The following is a 20,688-nucleotide window of genomic DNA, read 5'->3' on the forward strand; positions in this document are numbered from 1 at the left end:
TAAACAACTGAAATATCACATTTACATAAATATTCAGACCCTTTACTCAGTACTTTGTTGAAGCACCTTTGGCAGCGATTACAGCCTGGAGTCTTCTTGGGTATGACGCTACAAGCTTGGCACAGCTGTGTTTGGGGAGTTTCTCCCATTCTTCTCTGCAGATCCTCTTAAGCGCTGTCAGGTTGGATGGGGAGCATTGCTGCAGAGCTATTTTCAGGTCTCTCCAGAGATGTTCGATCGGGTTCAAGTTCGGGCTCTGGCTGGGCCACTCAAGGACATTCAGAGACTTGTTCCGAAGCCACTCCTGCATTGTCTTGGCTGTGTGCTTAGGGTCGTTGTCCTGTTGGAAGGTGAACCTTCGCCCCAGTCTGAGGTCCTGAGTGCTCTGGAGCAGGTTTTCATCAGGGCTCTCTCTGTACTTTTCATCACGCTTGGTATTCAGGCCAAAGAGTTCAATCTTGGTTTCATCAGACCAGAGAATCTTGTTTCTCATGGTCTGAGCGTCTTTAGGTGCCTTTTGGCAAACCCCAAGCGGGCTGTCATGTGCCTTTTACTGAGGAGTGGCTTCCGTCTGGCTACTTTACCATAAATCCTGATTGGTGGAGTGCTGCAGAGATGGTTGTCCTTCTGGAAGGTTCTCCCATCTCCACAGAGGAACTCTAGAGTTCTGTCAGAGTGAGCATCGGGTTCTTGGTCACTTTCCTGACCAAGGCCCTTTTCCTCTGATTGCTCATTTTGGCCGGGTGGCCAGCTCTAGGAAAAGTATTGGTGGTTCCAAACTTCTTCCATTTAAGAATGATTGAGGCCACTGTGTTCTTGGGGACCTTCAATGCTGCAGATCTGTGCCTCGACACGATCCTATCTCGGAGCTCTATGGACAATTCCTTTGACCTCATGGCTTGGTTTTTGCTCTGACATGCACCATCAACTGTGGGACTTTCTATAGACGGGTGTGTGCCTTTCCAAATCATTTCCAAATCAATTAAATTTACCACAAGTGGACTCCAATCAAGTTGTAGAAACACCTCAAGGATGATCAATGGAAACAGGATGCACCTGAGCTCAATTTCGAGTTTTATAGCAAAAGGTCTGAATACTTATGTAAATAAGGTATTTTGGTTTTTTATTTTTAATAAATTTGCAAAACATTCTAAAAACCTGTTTTTGCTTCGTCATTATGGGGTATTGTGTGTAGATTGCTGAGGATTAAAAATAAAATAAAAAATTTAGAATAAGGTTGTAACGTAACAAAATGTGGAACAAGTCAAGGGGTCTGAATACTTTCCGAAGGCACTGTATAAGTGAATTTGTCCAAATACTTTTTGTTCCCTAAAATGGGGGGACTATGTACAAAATAATAGTATAATTTGAAATCCAAAGTGCTGGATGGAGTACAGAGCCAAAACAACAACAAAATTGTCACTGTCCAAATACTTTTGGACCTCCACTGTATGTGTGTTTATATTTTGTATACCACGGCAGAGGTGTGTACGTGTGTGCGTGCGCATTCCCTGTGTGTAGCAAAATAGTAGAAGGAGAACAGAACTCTCATCCAACCACAGTTAGACATTGAGTTTGGAGCAGCCATGAATGGATGTAGTTACAACGCTACGTACTACAGACGCCAGACTAACAGTACAGGTGCATGACAGGTTATTCAGTGGGCTATTGAAGAGTGAATCGTTCCTCGAGGGTATTCACGTGTTATAGCTGTGTTGAAAAACAAACATGGTTAGATTCTGTTGCTTTCTTTTACTAAATGTTTTTAAATTGTTTCAAGTTACGTGCCCTATTGAACGCAACCCTGGTTTCCCAGAGCTCAATCAGTGAATACATTTTAAAGGGCAAGGATAAAAACCAGTGGGCAGACACCGCTGTTTTTTAGGCCAACGCATACCTCCAAGCCCAACAGATGCCTGGATAGGGAATGCAGTACAAAGTCAACATAAGGGTATTATCCCTAGTCCAAAACCACCCAAAACCAAATAGCCAAGCCACTTGGCTACCTTGCCATTGAGGTCAGAGTGATTTGGCAACTAGCGGCGTTGCAGCATATCTTGTAATAATGTCTCTCTCTCTGTAATTTTGGTTTTATAATATTAATTGCATATCTGCTGTCTCTGTCTCTCTGTAGTGACTCGACAGTATTTAGTACTTGTACTGTATTTCCTATTAGAATGCTCTATTGGTCTCCTTAGTTTTAACGTTAGGCGACTGTATCTTAGAATGCTTTATCAGGGAGCAATCACTTCTTTACAACCATATTTACAAGAGCAGAACGGTGCTAGCCAGGCTTCTGCCAAATCACAACATGTCCCTGGGATGGAGACAGGCAGTGGTCCGCACGGATAGAGAAAGGACTGTCTGGAGAGGATGGAATTATTATGGTTACTAGGTTATCTTCTGATTGGTACAGACATATACAGACACACACACACACACACACACACACACACACACACACACTCATATGGGCAGTGGACACACACACATTCATGCTCATAATGGGCACACACATGCACAAATCTATCTCTTCTCTCTCTCAAACACACACAGGTTTTGGAGTGTGTATGGTACCTGTGTGGTAGAGTTGTCAGGACCAGCAGAAACGACCCATGTGCTTTCTGTCCTCCTTTCGCTGCAAGTCAGAAACTGGGTCAACGGAAGAGGGAATGGAGAGGGAGGAGATAGGGGGGTGGAGAGGGAGGAAGATAATTTGGTATTTGGAAAGGGATGGAATAGAATTTGGTATTTGGAAAGGGATGTGGGAGGTATGCAGAGAACACAATCAGAGAATCTCTAGCTAGCTTCTCCTCAAGGTAACCCTAATTTAATATAATGTAGGTTTCTTTCCCCAAGTGCTAATTTGATGTAGCCTGGGTATCAGACTTGTTGTGCTATCAATATAGGAATGGAACGACAGCACAAACAAGTCTGGTACACAGGCTAAGATTGATGAGGGTCATACCTAGGTCTATAAACCTGATTGGCACGATTAGAATGTGTGTTATTTAAGTAGCTACAGTATGTTTACTGAAATGTTATGTTTACTCACATTGGCACCTGACACTAAGATTCTGTAGGGGCCATACTTTTAGGCTCGGAAAATAAACAAACGTGATTCTCTGAGACAACATAAGGCTGTTTGTTTCCGACTGTTTTCCTCAGGAAACTGTGGGGCGAATCAATTAACCCTCATGGTGTAATTGTTTTCCCTTAATCACAATCCACTTTTACCAGTTGAATGTAGACACAAATATAATACTTTTTTGTATATACACTACCGTTCAAAAGTTTGGGGTCACTTAGATATTTCCTTGTTTTAGAAAGAAAAGCAATTTTTTTGCCCATTTAAAATAACACTCCAGGACCGGACTTGTCCAGAGTAGATTGTCGATAAATACTTTTTTCATCTTTCTACAGTGGTGTGAAAAAGTGTTTGCCCCTTTCCTGATTTCTTATTTGTTTGCATGTTTGTCACACTTAAATGTTTCAGATCAAACAAATTTAAATATTACTCAAAGATAACACAAGTAAACACAAAATGCAGTTTTGAAATGAAGGTTGTTATTATTAAGGGAAAACAAAATCCAAACCCACATGGCCCTGTGTGAAAAAGTGATTGCCCCCTACAACCTAATAACTGGTTGGGCCACCCTTAGCAGCAACAACTGCAATCAAGCGTTTGCGATAACTTGCAATGAGTCTTTTACAGCGCTGTGGAGGAATTTTGGCCCACTCATCTTTGCAGAATTGTTGTAATTAAGCCACATTGGAGGGTTTTCGAGCATGAACTGCCTTTTTAAGGTCATGACACAGCATCTCAATTGGATTCAGGTCAGGACTTTGACTAGGCCACAAAGTCTTCATTTTGTTTTTCTTCAGCCATTGAGAGGTGGACTTGCTGGTGTGTTTTGGATCATTGTCCTGCAGCAGAACCCAAGTTCGCTTCAGCTTGAGGTCACGAACTGATGGCCGGACATTCTCCTTCAGGATTTTTTGGTAGACAGCAGAATTCATGGTTCCATTTATCACAACAAGTCTTCCAGGTCCTGAAGCAGCAAAACAGGCCCAGACCATCACACTACCACCACCATATTTTACTGTTGGTATGATGTTCTTTTTCTGAAATGCGGTGTTACTTTTACGCCAGATTTAATGGGACACACACCTTCCAAAAAGTTCAACTTTTGTCTCGTCAGTCCACAGAGTATTTTCCCAAAGGTCTTGGGGATCATCAAGATGTTTTCTGGCAAAAATGAGACGAGCCTTAATGTCCTTTTTGCTCAGCAGTGGTTTTCGTCTTGGAACTCTGCCATGCATGCCATTTTTGCCCAGTCTCTTTCTTATGGTGGAGTCATGAACACTGACCTTAACTGAGGCAAGTGAGGCCTTCAGCTCTTTGGATGTTGTTGTGGGGTCTTTTGTGACCTCTTGGATGAGTCGTCGCTGCGCTCTTGGGGTAATTTTGGTCGGCCGGCCACTCCTGGGAAGGTTCACCACTGTTCCATGTTTTCGCCATTTGTGGATAATGGCTCTCACTGTGGTTCGCTGGAGTCCCAAAGCTTTAGAAATGGCTTCATAACCTTTTCCAGACTGATGGATCTCAATTACTTTCTTTCTCATTTCTTCCTGAATTTCTTTGGATCTCGGCATGATGTCTAGCTTTTGAGGATCTTTTGGTCTACTTCACTTTGTCAGGCAGGTCCTATTTAAGTGAGTCCTTGATTGAGAACAGGTGTGGCAGTAATCAGACCTGGGTGTGGCTAGAGGAATTTAACTCAGGTGTGATAAACCACAGTTGAGTTGTGTTATAACGGGGGGTGGAGGGGGGGCAAACACTTTTTCACACAGGGCCATGTAGGTTTGGATTTTGTTTTCCCTTAATAATAACAACCTTCATTTCAAAACTGCATTTTGTGTTTACTTGTGTTATCTTTGACTAATATTACAATTTGTTTGATGATCTGAAACATTTAAGTGTGACAAACATGCAAACAAATAAGAAATCAGGAAGGGGGCAAACACTTTTTCACACCACTGTATCTGTAAAATACTAAAGAAATGTACGTAAAATGCAATTGTGGCGCATTTTTCAAAATAAAATGTTATCTACAATAAAAAATTTACAACATATCAACAATTCCCTCTGGGCAAGTCTGTAGAATATATCTAAGGATAACCACACGAAATTAGGTGAATGCAGATGCTTCTGAAGCTGAATATTTTTTGTTCGCATATTGGAAGAGTCTGACTTTCGGGAAATGTCAGTTAAAGACAAGTACACTGAATGTAGACTATAAAACGCCAAACGCCTATTTAGACCTAATCACAATCTCTTGAAAGTAAGTTACTAAATATAGTCCAGTTTGTAACATTCTCTATGAAATGGGTTTTTAAATGTGCATTTTTATGTAGTGAGCGTTTGAGATTATTGATGTATGTCCATTTTAAAGTGATTTATTAAAATGTTGATGGTAGTACGCTGAGTGTACAAAACATTAGGAACACCTGCTCTTTCCATTACATACTGTATACTGACCAGGTGAATCCAGGTGAAAGCTATGATCCCTTATTGATGTCACTTCTTAAATCCACTTCAGTCAGTGTAGATTAAGGGGAGGAGACAGGTTAAAGAAGGATTTTTAAACCTTGAGACAATTGAGACATGGATTGTTTATGTGTGCCATTCAGAATGGGCAAGACAAAATATTTAAGTGGCTTTAAACGAGGTATGGCAGTAGGTGCCAGGCACACCAGTTTGAGTGTCAAGAACTGCAACACTGCTGGGTTTTTCACGCTGAACAGTTTCCCGTGTGTATCAAGAATGGTCCACCACCCAAAAGACATCCAACCAACTTGACACAACTGTGGGAAGCATTGGCGTCAACATGGGCCAGCATCCCTGTGGAACGCTTCGACACCTTGTAGAGTCGATGCCCCGACGAATTGAGGCTGTTTTAAGGGCAAAAGGGGGTGCAACTCAATATTAGGAAGGTGTACCTAATGTTTTGTACACTCCATGTATGATAAACTAAAGAAAATATAATTTTCCATTAAAGAAAAGTACTTTTTTTAAATACCAACAAAATACCAAAAAATCTCAAAATTGATAGGCAGTGCATTCGGAAAGTATTCAGACCCCTTTTTCCACATTTTGTTACGTTACAGCCTTATTCTAAAATGTATTAAATAGTTTTTTTCCCTTATCAATCTAAACACAATACCCCATAATGACAAAGCAAAAACAGGTTTTTAAGAGTTTTAGCAATTTTTTTTACAAATAAACAACTGAAATATCACATTTACATAAGTATTCAGACCCTTTACTCAGTACTTTGTTGAAGCACCTTTGGCAGTGATTACAGCCTTGAGTCTTCTTGGGTATGACGCTACAAGCTTTGCACACCTGTATTTCGGGAGTTTCTCCCATTCTTCTCTGAAGATCCTCTTAAGCTCTGTCAGGTTGGATGGGGAGCGTCGCTGCACAACTATTTTCATGGTCTCCAGAGATGTTCGATCGGGATCAAGTCCGGGCTCTGGCTGGGCCACTCAAGGACATTCAGAGACTTCTCCCATAGCCACTCCTACGTTTTCTTGGCTGTGTGCTTTGTCCTGGTGGAAGGTGAACCTTCGCACCAGTCTGAGGTCATGAGCGCTTTGGAGCAGGTTTTCATCAAGGATCTATCTGTACTTTGCTCCGTTCATCTTTTCCTCATTCCAGACTAGTCTCCCAGGCCCTGCCGCTGAAAAACATCCCCACAGCATGATGCTGCCACCACCTTGCTTCACCGTAGGGATGGTGCCAGATTTCCTCCAGACGTGACGCTTGGTATTCAGGCCAAAGAGTTCAATCTTGGTTTCATCAGACCAGAAAATCATGTTTCTCATGATCTGAGACCTTTAGGTGTCTATTGGAAACTCCAAGCGGGCTGTCATGTGCGTTTTACTGAGGAGTGGCTTCCGTCTGGCCACTCTACCATAAAGGCCTGACTGGTGGAGTGCTGCAGAGATGGTTGTCCTTCTGGAAGGTTCTCCCATCTCCACAGAGGAACTCTGGAGCTCTGTCAGAGTGACCATCAGGTTCTTGGTCACCTCCCTGACCAAGGCCCTTCTCCCCTGATTGCTCAGTTGGGCGGGGCGGCCAGCTCTAGGAAGAGTCTTGGTGGTTCCAAACTTATTCCATTCAATAATGATGGAGGCCACTGTGTTCTTGGGGACCTTCAATGCTGCAGAAATGTTTTGGTACCCTTCTTCAGATCTGTGCCTCGACTCCAAGTTGTAGAAACATCTCAAGGATGATCAATGGAAATAGGATGTTGGATGGTGGCAGATTGTTGTAAATTGCGTCCTTCTGTCATTGCACCACACTATCACAAGGGGGAGTTAGAACGCTGATCTATCTGTAGTCTAAACTGTGGCACAAATTGACTATCTTTTCGTAAATTAGTGGAGGTGTGAATGTTTCAGTCCAAGAGTCTCTCTAAAAACAGAAAGAGCTGCACTCAAAACGGCAGATAACATCCACTCTTCGTTTATGTAATGAGTTGTAAGGCACAAGTATCACATTTTGTAAATCGTCAGTCCACATGTCAATTGTAATTGTGCCATTGTATTAACCCAAGTTCTTTCTTAACTCTGGGACCACCCACCCACGAATCCCTCAATTTGTGCCACAGTTTAGACTACCGATAGATGCTTCAGTCAGTCAGAGTTAAGTCCTATTGTAAAGTGTAGCCTAATGGCCAAAAAAATGGCAAACTTTCAATGTAGTCAATGCTTAAGTACTAACTCAATATCACAGACCAAATATATTAATTTATTATAATCCACATAATAATTCAAAAGAAATTGGCTGTAGCGAGAGGAGAGACTGCATGCTAAAGACAATCAGAAAGAATGTCTTTAATCCTGCATTATAATACAACTTATTTTGAACGAAAGCCAGGAATGAGTGTCACTCAGCCCTATGCTGTTCCTGCGTCTGTTGCCTACTTGAGTGTTTGTTTAATATCCTACTGATTCTGTGATCACCAAGCATTGTGCAACTGCAGATTGTCGGATAAAGCAATTTCAGCTGTTTTTAAACTTTGCTATGCTGTATTAAAGGCTTTACAATGTTTTTTTTCTTTAGAACAGACCCCCTGTATTACTTATACTTTATTTAGTATTGTTTACACTGTTCCAAACTGGCAGATAAAATATATTGTAATCTAACAGCACCTGTTTGTCATGCAACAGTATCTCTTGCGCTTTTGACCAAGATTTTACATGAGGCCTAATTCACATGATGTGCCTAAAATACTTATATCCGCTGGTAATGGGTGCACCTCAGCCATCGATAAAAGACAGTACTGTGCAGCCGTCTTCATCGACCTGGCCAAGGCTTTCGACTCTGTCAATCACCGCATTCTTATTGGCAGACTAAATAGCCTTGGTTTCTCAAATGACTGCCTCGCCTGGTTCACCAACTACTTCTCAGATAGAGTTCAATGTGTCAAATCGGAGGTCCTGTTGTCTGGACCTCTGGCAGTCTCTATGGGGGTGCCACAGGGTTCAATTCTCGGGCCGACTCTATTCTCTGTGTATATTTACATTTACATTTAAGTCATTTAGCAGACGCTCTTATCCAGAACGACTTACAAATTGGTGCATTCAACTTATGATAGCCAGTGGGACAACCACTCCTTTTTTTTTTTTAATTATTATGGGGGGTAGAAGGATTACTGTTATACTATTCCAGGTGTTCCTTAAAGAGGTAGGGTTTCAAGTGTCTCCGGAAGGTGGTCAGTGACTCCGCTGTCCTGGCGTCGTGGGGGAGCTTGTTCCACCATTGGGGTGCCAGAGCAGCGAATAGCTTTAACTGGGCTGAGCGGGAACTGTGCTTCCGTAGAGGTACGGTACGGGGGCTAGCAGGCCAGAGGTGGATGAACGTAGTGCCCTCGTTTGGGTGTAGGGTCTGATCAGAGCCTGAAGGTAAGGAGGTGCCGTTCCCCTCACAGCTCCGTAGGCAAGCACCATAGTCTTGTAGTAGATGTGAGCCTCAACTGGAAGCCAGTGGAGTGTGCGGAGGAGCGGGATGACATGAGAGAACTTGGGAAGGTTGAACACCAGACGGGCTGCAGCATTCTGGATAAGTTGTAGTGGTTTAATGGCACAGGCAGGGAGCCCAGCCAACAGCAAATTGCAGTAATCCAGACGGGAGATGACAAGTGGATAAATTGTAGGGGTTTAATGGCACAGGCAGGGAGCCCAGCCAACAGCAAGTTGCAGTAATCCAGACGGGAGATGACAAGTGCCTGGATTAGGACCTCTGCTGCTTTCTGTGTAAGGTAGGGTCGTACTCTGTGAATGTTGTAGAGCATGAACCTGCAGGATCGGGTCACCGCTTTGATGTTAGCGGAGAACGACAGGGTGTTGTCCAGGGTCACGCCAAGGTTCTTTGCACTCTGGGAGGGGGACACAATGGAGTTGTCAACCGTGATGGCGAGATCATGGAGCGGGCAGTCCTTCCCCGGGAGGAAGAGCAGCTCCGTCTTGCCGAGGTTCAGTTTGAGATGGTGATCCGACATCCACACTGATATGTCTGCCAGACATGCAGAGATGCGATTCGCCACCTGGTTATCAGGGGGAAAGGAGAAAATTAATTGTGTGTCGTCTGCGTAGCAATGATAGGAGAGACCATGTGAGGATATGACCGAGCCAAGTGACTTGGTGTATAGAGAGAATAGGAGAGGGCCTAGAACTGAGCCCTGGCGGACACCAGTGGTGAGAGCACGTGGTGCGGAGACAGATTCTCGCCACGCCACCTGGTATGAGCGACCTGTCTGGTAGGACGCAATCCAAGAGTGAGCAGCGCCTGAGATGCCCAACTCGGAGAGGGTGGAGTGGAGGATCTGATGGTTCACAGTATCAAAGGCAGCAGATAGGTCTAGAAGGATAAGCGCAGAGGAGAGAGAGTTAGTTTTAGCAGTGCGGAGAGCCTCCGTGACACAGAGAAGAGCAGTCTCAGTTGAATGACCAGTCTTGAAACCTGACTGGTTTGGATCAAGAAGGTCATTCTGAGAGAGATAGCAGGAGACGGCACGCTCAAATGTTTTGGAGAGAAAATAAAGAAGGGATACTGGTCTGTAGTTGTTGACATCGGAGGGATCGAGTGTAGGTTTTTTGAGAAGGGGTGCAACTCTCGCTCTCTTGAAGACGGAAGGGACATAGCCAGCGGTCAAGGATGAGTTGATGAGCAAGGTGAGGTAAGGGAGAAGGTCTCCGGAAATGGTCTGGAGAAGAGAGGAGGGGATAGGGTCAAGCGGGCAGGTTGTTGGGCGGCCGGCCGGCCGTCACAAGTCGCAAGATTTCATCTGGAGAGAGAGGGGAGAAAGAAGTCAAAGCATAGGGTAGGGCAGTGTGAGCAGGACCAGCGGTGTCATTTGACTTAATAAATGAGGATCGGATGTCGTCAACCTTCTTTTCAAAATGGTTGACGAAGTCATCCACAGAGAGGGAGGAGGAGTAGGATTCAGCAAGGAGGAGAAGGTGGCAAAGAGCTTCCTAGGGTTAGAGGCAGAGGCTTGAAATTTAGAGTGGTAGAAAGTGGCTTTAGCAGCAGAAACAGAGGAAGAAAATGTAGAGATGAGGGAGAAAAGATGACAGGTCTGCAGGGAGTCTAGTTTTCCTCCATTTCCGCTCGGCTGCCCGGAGCCCTGTTCTGTGAGCTCGCAATGAGTCGTCAAGCCACGGAGCAGGAGGGGAGGACCGAGCCAGCCGGCCAGGAGGATAGGGGACATAGAAAGGCAAAATATGCAGAAAGGGAGGAGAGGAGGGTTGAGGAGGCAGAATCAGGAGATCGGAGGGAGAAGGATTTAGCAGAGGGAAGAGATGTTCAGATGGAAGAGGAGAGAGTAGCAGGAGAGAGAGCGCGAAGGTTGCGACGGCACTTTACCATCTGAGTAGGGGCAGAGTGAGTAGTGTTGGAGGAGAGCGAGAGAGAAAAGGATACAAAGTAGTGGTCGGAGACTTGGAGGGGAGTTGCAGTGAGATTAGTAGAAGAACAGCATCTATCAATGATGTCGCTCTTGCTGCTGATGACTCAGATCCACCTCTACGCAGACGACAGCATTTTGTATACATCTGGCCCTTCATTTTACACTGTGTTAACAAACCTCCAAAAGAGCTTCAATGCCATACAACACTCCTTCCGTGGCCTCCAACTGCTCTTAAACGCTAGTAAAACTAAATGCGTGCTCTTCAATCGAACGCTGCTTGCACCCGCCCGCCCGACTAGAATCACTACTCTCGGCAGGTCTGACTTAGAATATGTGGACAACTACAAACCGTAAACTCTCCTTCCAGACTCACATTAAGCATCTCTAATCCAAAGTTAATTTTAGAATCTGCTTCATATTTCGCAACAAAGCCTCCTTCACTCATGCTGCCAAACATGCCCTCGTAAAACTGACTATCCTACCGATCCTTGACTTCGGCGATGTCATTTACAAAATAGCTTCCAACACTCTACTCAGCAAATTGGATGTAGTCTAGCACAGTGCCATCAGTTTTGTCACCAAAGCCCCATTTACTACCCACCATAGTGACCTGTACGCTCTCATTGGCTGGCCCTCACTACATATTCGTCGCCAAACCCACTGGCTCCAGGTCATCTATAAATCTCTGCTAGGCAAATCCCCGCCTTATCTTAGCTCATTGGTCACCATAGCAACACCCACCCGTAGTATGCGGTCCAGCATGTATATCTCACTGGTCATCCCCAAAGCCAACACCTCCTTTGGCCACCATTCCTCTGCTGCTAATGACTGGAACGAACTGCACAAATCTCTGAAGCTGGAGACTCTTATCTCCCTCACTAACTTTAAGCATCAGTTGTCAGAGCAGCTTACCGATCACTGCACCTGTACACAGCCATCTGTAATTAGCCCACCCAACTACCTCATCCCCATATTGTTATTTATTTTGCTCATTTGCACCCCAGTATCTCTATTTGCACATCATCTTCTGCACATCTATCACTGCAGTGTTAATACTAAATTGTAATTATTTTGCGCTATGGCCTATTTATTGCCTTACCTCCATAACTTACTACATTTGCACACACTGTATATAGATGTTCTATTGTGTTATTGACTGTATGTTTTGTTTATGCCATGTGTAACTCTGTGTTGTTGTTTTTATCGCACTGCTTTGCTTTATCTTGGCCAGGTCGCAGTTGTAAGTGAGAACTTGTTCTCAACTGGCTTATCTGGTTAAATAAAGGTGAAATAAAATAATAAAATAAAAAGGCAACAAATTGTTGCTTACTGAAACACCCAAAGTCATCCAATTGTTATAATAGGATTTGAAGCAATAGCCTACCCGTGTGTGGTCAACTATTTCAGCACGGTTTCGCACTGCTTTGAGACAAGCATGGGGACTGGTCTTAATAAATCAATCCGATTTTTCTTTTCGCTGAATCTCCGTTTGGATATTGGTTAGCCTACAATTAGGCTGTGGAAATGATAGGATTATTGTACTCTTCATTAGCAGTCGCTTAGTAGCCTAGGCCTACTACCGACCAGTCCCGTTGTACAGCGTCATATTTTCCTAACCGAAACCCTGAGGCCTACGTAGGCTACTGTAAAAGGCATTTTCGTTTTTCTTGGAATAGAAACGCCATAATATTAATCAATTTAATTAAGCAACATTTCTAACAGTATGAACAGCACAACACATATACAATAATAATTCACAAATAAATTGTAATCAATCCCATATAGTCTGTTCTAACAAAAAAAGGTTTTAAAGTCTATAGTACAGCCAATATTAAAAACAGTCAAATGCATTAGTGAATTCAATCGCTTTAGCAACATAATGCGGTTTATTCATTGTTTAATTATTCAAGGCTCCCTTTGTTATTTCATTTTATAACTACATTAAACATTTTTAGTCATTTAGCAGACGCTCTTATCCAGAGCGACTTACAGGAGCAATTAGGGTTAAGTGCCTTGCTCAAGGGCACATCGACAGATTTTTCACCTAGTCGGCTCGGGGATTAGAACCCAGCGACCTTTCGGTTACTGGCACAACGCTCTTAACCACTAAGCTACCTGCCGCCCCCAGTATATCAACTAAAATGCTTGACTGTATTTAAAGACATGGATGACTTGTATTCTGTGTGATGACATGCACAAATGAATGATTGATTGATATACTGTATATTGAAGTAGACCGTTATGCCAATAAGTAAGTTACGCTAAAACAGCTACAGTAAACAGGACTCTTAGGTCTACAGCTCCATGTCATTTCAATAACTTAGCTTCTCAAAGATGCCCTCTGGTGGTCGAACTAGCATTAATGGCAACAATGGCTGACAGTAAAATACTATGACGTCATGCACTCCAACGTGCCATACCATTCCGCAGCATCCCGCAAGCTGTGCTGTGGTATGACGCAACTTTTAAAGGAAGAACCACTGTAAATAAGGTATTTACCATTGCAAATCTCTTTGTTAGCAAATCCAACGCTGTCTCCAAAACAGCAAGCTGTCTATAGCAATGTTACTTTTTGACGTTCTATGACGTCTCCACTTTCCAAGCGTGTTGTCCTTTGGGGACAATAAAGATCTATTTCCCTGTCCCCAGGAGGTGAGCTACTGCCAGGGGATGAGTCAGGTCGCCGCCATCCTGCTCATGTATCTGAACGAGGAGGACGCCTTCTGGGCCCTGTCTCAGCTCCTCACCAACAACAAACACGCCATGCATGGTGAGCAGGGGAGGAGAGGGAGAGAGAGGGATATAGGATGGGTGGATGAGTTAGTTACGTTGCTACTGACCTACTGTCATAGACCTTGTTTACATTCTTGTTTTACATTCTTGACATGACTCCTAACTATGCATCCTCGCTCTCTCTGTGTGTGTGTGCTAGGGTTCTTCATCCCTGGGTTCCCCAAGCTGCAGCGTTACCAGGCCCACCACGAGCAGATCCTGTCCAAGCTCCTCCCCAAGCTCAAGAAACATCTGGTGAGAAACGCATTTCCCTGGAGGATGATTTAATCCAATGGGCCCCTAGCGTTTGTCACTAACTTCATCTCTTTTCAGAAAGGCATTTCTCAAAATGTGTGTTAGATATCCTTTTTTCTCTGGGAAGCCAGGGCTGTAAGCATACAAAAATAATAACTCTGTTTCACTCTTCTATTGCCTGTAGGACAGAGAGCAGATGTCCAACGGAATATACACCACTAAATGGTTCCTGCAGTGCTTCATAGAAAGGGTGAGAGACATACATTTGAACCCCCCCCAGCATTACACCATGCCTGTTATTTTGTAATTTAGCCACCTGATGTCCAATGACCCGAAATACTGTATTCAGAGATCTTTTATTGTTTCTTTACAAGAGTTTCAAAATGTCTCCTCTGACGTATGTCTCTACGACAGACTCCGTTCACCCTGACCCTGCGCTTGTGGGACATCTACATCCTAGAGGGAGAGAGGATACTCACAGCCATGGCCTACACCACCCTCAAAATACACAAGAGTGAGTATGACATCATCAGAGAAGGATAGGACCTACACACTGGAGGTCATATTAAATTGTGGCATTTGTCTTGTATTGGCCAGAGGTGCTCATACTACAGTGCCTCCAGGAAGTTTTCATACCCCTTGACTTACAGTGCATTTGTAAAGTATTCAGACCCCTTCTCTTTTTCCACATTTTGTTACGTTACAGCCTTATTCTAAAATTGATTAAATAGTTTTTCCCCCTCACAATACCCCATAAAGGTTTTTAGAAATGTTTGCAAATGTATTAAAAATAAATAAAAAACATATCACATTTACATAAGTATTCAAACTCTTTACTCAGTACTTCTTGGGTATGACGCTACAAAGTTGGCACACCTGTATTTGGGTAGTTTCTCCCATTCTTCTCTGCAGATCCTCTCAAGCTCTGTCATGTTAGATGGGGAGCGTCGCTGCCAGCTATTTTCAGGTCTCTCCAGAGATGTTCGATCGGGTTAAAGTCCGGGCTCTGGCTGTGCCACTCAAGGACATTCAGGGACTTGTCCCGAAGCCACTCCTGCGTTGTCTTGGCTGTGTGCTTAGCGCTCGAGGTCCTTAGCGCTCTGGAGCAGGTTTTCATCAAGGATCTCTCTGTACTTTGCTCCAATCATCTTTCCCTCGATCCTGACTACTTTCCCAGTCCCTGCTGCTGAAAAACATCCCCACAGCATGATGCTGCCACCACCATGCTTCACCGTAGGGATGGTGCCAGGTTTCCTCCAGACGTGACGCTTGGCATTCAGGCCAAAGCGTTCAATCTTGGTTTCATCAGACTAGAGAATCTTGTTTCTCATGGTCTGAGAATCCTTTAGGTGTCTTTTGACAAACTCCAAGCGGGCTGTCATGTGCCTTTTGCTGAGGAGTGGCTTCTGTCTGGCCACTCTATCATAAAGGCCTGATTGGTGGAGTGCTGCAGAGAAGGTGTCTCCCATCTCCACAGAGGAACTCTAGAGCTCTGTCAGAGTGACCATCGGGTTCTTGGTCACCTCCTTGACCAAGGCCCTTCTCCCCCGATTGCTCAGTTTTGCCAGGCAGCCAGCTCTAGGAAAAGTCTTGGTGGTTCCAAACTTCTTCCATATAAGAATGATGGAGGCCACTGTGTTCTTGGGGACCTTCGATGCTGGAGAAATGTTTTTGTACCCTTCCCCAGATCTGTGCCTCGACACAATCCTGTTTCGGAGCTCTACGGACATTTCCTTCGACCTCATGGCTTCCTTTTGCTCTGACATGCACTGTCAACTGTGGGACCTTATATAGACCGGTGTGTGCCTTTCCAAATCATGTCCAATCAATTGAATGTACCACAGGTGGACTCCAATCAAGTTGTAGAAACATCTCAAGGATGATCAATGGAAAGAGGATGCACCTGAGCTCAATTTCGAGGCTCATAGGAGAGGGCCTGAATACTTATGTAAATAGGGTATTTCTGTTTTTTATTGTTAATAAATGTGAAAACAGTTTTCACTTCCTCATTATGGGGTATTGTGTGTAGATTGACGAGGAAACATTTGTATTTCATCAATTTCAGAATAAGGCTGTAACGAACACTTTCCGAATTCACTGTATTCCACATTTTGTTGTGTTACAGCCTGAATTCAAAATGTCTCACCAATCTACACATAATACCCCATAATGACAGTGAAAACATGTTTTTAGAATGTTTTGCAAATTAATTGGAAATAAAATACAGAAAGATCTCATTTACATAAGTACAGTTGAAGTCGGAAGTTTACATAGGCTTAGGTTGGAGTCATTAAAACTTGTTTTTCAACCACTCCACACATTTCTTGTTAACAAACTATCGTTTTGGCAAGTCGGTTAGGACATCTACTTTGTGCATGACACAAGTCATTTTTCCAGCAATTGTTTACAGATGATTATTTCACTTATAATTCACTGTATCACAATTCCAGTGGGTCAGAAGTTTACATACACTAAGTTGACTGTGCCTTTAAACAGCTTGGAAAATTCCAGAAAATGATGTCATGGCTTTAGAAGCTTCTGATAGGCTAATTGACATCATTTGATTCAATTGGAGGTGTACCTCTGGATGTATTTCAGGGCCTACCTTCAAACTCAGTGCCTCTTTGCTTGACATCATGGGAGAATGAAAAGAAATCAGCCAAGACCTCAGAAAATAAATTGTAGACCTCCACAAGTCTGGTTCATCCTTGGGAGCAATTTCCAAACGCCTGAAGGTACCGCGTTCATCTGTACAAACAATAGTACGCAAGTATAAACACCATGGGACCACGCAGCCGTCATACCACTCAGGAAGGAGACGCGTTCTGTCTCCTAGAGATTAACGTGCGAAAAGTGCAAATCAATCCCAGAACAACAGCAAAGGACCTTGTGAAGATGCTGGTGGAAACGGGTACAAAAGTATCTATATCCAGAGTAAAACAAGTCATATATCGACATAACCTCAAAGGCCGCTCAGCAAGGAAGAAGCCACTGCTCCAAAACCGCAATAAAAAAGCCAGACTACGGTTTGCAACTGCACATGTGGACAAAGATCGTACTTTTTGGAGAAATGTCCTCTGGTCTGATTAAACAAAAATAGAACTGTTTGGCCATGATGACCATTGTTATGTTTGGAGGAAAAGGGGGTGAGCTTGCAAGCCGAAGAACACCATCCCAACCGTGAAGCACGGGGGTGGCAGCATCATGCTGTGGGGGTGCTTTGCTGCAGGAGGGACTGGTGCACTTCACAAAATAGATGGCATCATGAGGAAGGAAAATTATGTGGATATATTGAAGCAACATCTCAAGACATCAGTCAGGAAGTTAAAGCTTGGTTGCAAATGGGTGTTCCAAATGGACAATGACCCCAATCATACTTCCAAAGTTGTTGCAAAATGGCTTAAGGACAACAAAGTCAAGGTATTGGAGTGGCCATCACAAAGCCCTGACCTCAATCCTATAGAAAATATGTGGGCAGAACTGAAAAAGCGTGTGGTGTGCGAGTAAGGAGGCCTACAAACCTGACTCAGTTACACCAGCTCTGTCAGGAGGAATGGGCCAAAATTCACCCAACTTATTGTGGGAAGCTTGTGGAAGGCTCCCCGAAATGTTTGACCCAAGTTAAACAATTTAAAGGCAATGCTACCAAATATTAATTGAGTGTATGTAAACTTCTGACCCACTGGGAATGTGATGAAAGAAATAAAAGCTGAAATAAATAATTATGTCTACTGTTATTCTGACATTTCACATTCTTAAAATAAAGTGGTGATCCTAACTGACAGGGAATTTTTACTAGGATTAAGACAAAAAACTGAGTTTAAATGTATTTGGTTAAGGTGTATGTAAACTTCTGACTTCAACTGTATTCACACCCCTTTGCTATGACACTCCAAATTGACATCAGGTGCATCCAATTGCTGCATTAAATACTGCAGTGCATCTCCTCCTCATGGACTGCACCAGATTAGCCAGTTCTTGCTGTGAGATGTTACCCCACTCTTCCACCAAGGCACCTGCAAGTTCCCAGACATTTCTGGGGGGAATGGCCCTAGCCCTCACCCTCCGATCCAACAGGTCCCAGACGTGCTCAATGGGATTGAGATCCGGGCTCTTCGCTGGCTATGGCAGAACACTGACATTCCTGTCTTGCAGGAAATCACGCACAGAACGAGCAGCATGGCTGGTGGCATTGTCATGCTGGAGGGTCATGTCAGGATGAGCCTGCAGGAAGTGTACCACATGAGGGAGGAGGATGTCTTCCCTGTAACGCACAGCGTTGAGATTGCCTGCAATGACAACAAGCTCAGTCCTATGATGCTGTGACACACCGCCCCAGACCATGACGGACCCTCCACCTCCAAATCGATCCCGCTCCAGAGTACAGGCCTCGGTGTAACGCTCATTCCTTCTACGATAAACACGAATCCGACCATCACCCCTGGTGAGACAAAACTGCGACTCGTCAGTGAAGAGCACTTTTTGCCAGTCCTTTCTGGTCCAGCGACGGTGGGTTTGTGCTCATAGGCGACGTTGTTGCCGGTGATGTCTGGTGAGGACCTGCCTTACAACAGGCCTACAAGCCCTCAGTCCAGCCTCTCTCCGCCTATTGTGGACAGTCTGAGCACTGATGGAGGGGTTATGCGTTCCTGGTGTAACTCGGGCAGTTGTTGTTGCCATCCTGTACCTGTCCCGCAGGTGTGATGTTCGGATGTACCGATCCTGTGCAGGTTTTGTTACACGTGGTCTGCCACTGCGAGGACGATCAGCTGTCCGTCCTGTCTCCCTGTAGCACTGTCTTAGGCGTCTCACAGTACGGACATTGCAATTTATTGCCCTGGCCACATCTGCAGTCCTCATGCCTTCTTGCAGCATGCCTAAGGCACATTCACGCAGATGAGCAGGGACTCTGGGCATCTTTCTTTTGGTGTTTTTCAGAGTCAGTAGAAAGGCATCTTTAGTGTCCTAAGCTTTCATAATTGTGACCTTAATTGCCTACCGTCTGTAAGCTGTTAGTGTCTTAACGACCGTTCCACAGGTGCATGTTCATTAATTGTTTATGGTTCATTGAACAAACATGGGAAACAGTGTTACTACCCTTTACAGTGAAGATCTGTGAAGTTATTTTGATTTTTACGAATGATCTTTCTTTTTTTGCTGAGTTTATAAATTAGATATTTCTGTATTTCATTTTCAATACATTTGCAAACATTTCTAAAAACACGTTTTCTCTTTGTCATTATGGGGTATTTATTCTGTGTAGATAGGTGAGAGAGAAGAACATCTATTTAATACATTTTTTATTCAGGCTGCAACACAACAAAATGTGGAATAAGTAAAGGGGTATGAATACTTTCTGAAGGCACTGTAGGTAACCCCCCTAACCCTAGAGGAACTCTGCTCCTAAAAGATAATGGAGCAGTTTCCCAGACATAGATTAAGGGCGCACTGGGATTGGGATTTTGTGTCCGAGAATTTCAAAATGGAGTCGATGCTTTTTCCATGGGAGTCATCCTTTGCCTGATGAATTACAACAGAGGTGCATTGTCCGACAAAAATATTCACAAACGGTCCGTCTTTTTATGTATGCAACTCGTTTGACAAAAACTGACTTGAGTTGTGATTTTGACTGACCAAAGCGGACAATTATGTACACTATATATACAAAAGTATGTTGGCACCTCTTAAAATTACTTGATTCGGCTATTTCAATCACACCCGTTGCTGACAGGTGTATAAAATCGAGCACACAGCCATGCAATCTCCATAGACAAACATTGGCAGTAGAATGGCCTTACTGAAGAGCTCAGTGACTTTCAACTGGGCACTGTCATTGGATGCCACGTTTCCAACAAATCAGTTCATCAGATTTCTGCCCTGCTGGAGCTTCCCTGGTCAACTGTAAGTGCTGTTATTGTGAAGTGGAAACGTCTAGCTCAGCCGTGAAGTGGTAGGCCACACAAGCTCACAGAACGGGACCGCCGAGTGCTGAAGCGCGTAGCGCGTATAAATCATCTGTCCTCGATTGCAACACTCACTACCGAGTTACAAACTGCCTCGAAGCAACGTCAGCACAATAACTGTTTGTCGTGAGCTTCATGAAATGGGTTTCCATGGCCGAGCAGCCGCACACAAGCCTAAGATCACCATGCACAATGCCAAGCGTCGGCTGGAGTGGTGTCAAGCTCTCCGCCATTGGACTCTGAAGCAGTGGAAACGCGTTCTCTGGAATGATGAATCACTCTGGCAGTCCGACGGATGAATCTGGGTTTGGCGGATGCCAGGAGAACTCTACTTGCCCCAATGTAAAGTTTGGCGGAGGAGGAATAATGGTCTGGGGCTGTCTCTCATTAGTTCAAGTGAAGGGAAATCTTAACACCACTACATACAAGGACATTCTAGACGATTCTGTGCGATTCTGACAACTTTGTGGCAACAGTTTGGGGAAGGCCCTTTCCTGTTTCAGCATGACAATGCCCCCCTGTGCACAAAGCGAGGTCCATACAGAAATGGTTTGTTGAGATCGGTATCGAAGAACTTGACTGGCCTGCACAGAGCCCTGAAATCAACCCAATCGAACACCTTTGGAATGAATTGGAACACCGACTGCGAGCCAGGCCTAATCGCCCAACATCAGTGCCCGACCTCACTAATGCTCGTGGCTGAATGGAAGCACATC

The 20,688-nt window shown here is 44.1% G+C and overlaps 1 protein-coding gene across 1 annotated transcript in view; it reads left to right on the plus strand.

Annotated features, from left to right (window-relative positions):
* Positions 1-20,688, plus strand: part of LOC311135002 (uncharacterized protein) — a 128,476-nt gene that overhangs the window by 100,513 nt on the left and 7,275 nt on the right. The window contains exons 9-12 of the mRNA XM_084168806.1: positions 13,632-13,752; positions 13,915-14,009; positions 14,194-14,259; positions 14,424-14,523. Coding sequence (XP_084024932.1) covers positions 13,632-13,752; positions 13,915-14,009; positions 14,194-14,259; positions 14,424-14,523 — 382 coding nt within the window. The remainder of the gene's footprint in view (positions 1-13,631; positions 13,753-13,914; positions 14,010-14,193; positions 14,260-14,423; positions 14,524-20,688) is intronic.

This window comes from Coregonus lavaretus (genome assembly GCF_964263955.1).
Source record: "Coregonus lavaretus genome assembly, chromosome: 9".
Lineage (NCBI taxonomy): Eukaryota > Metazoa > Chordata > Actinopteri > Salmoniformes > Salmonidae > Coregonus > Coregonus lavaretus.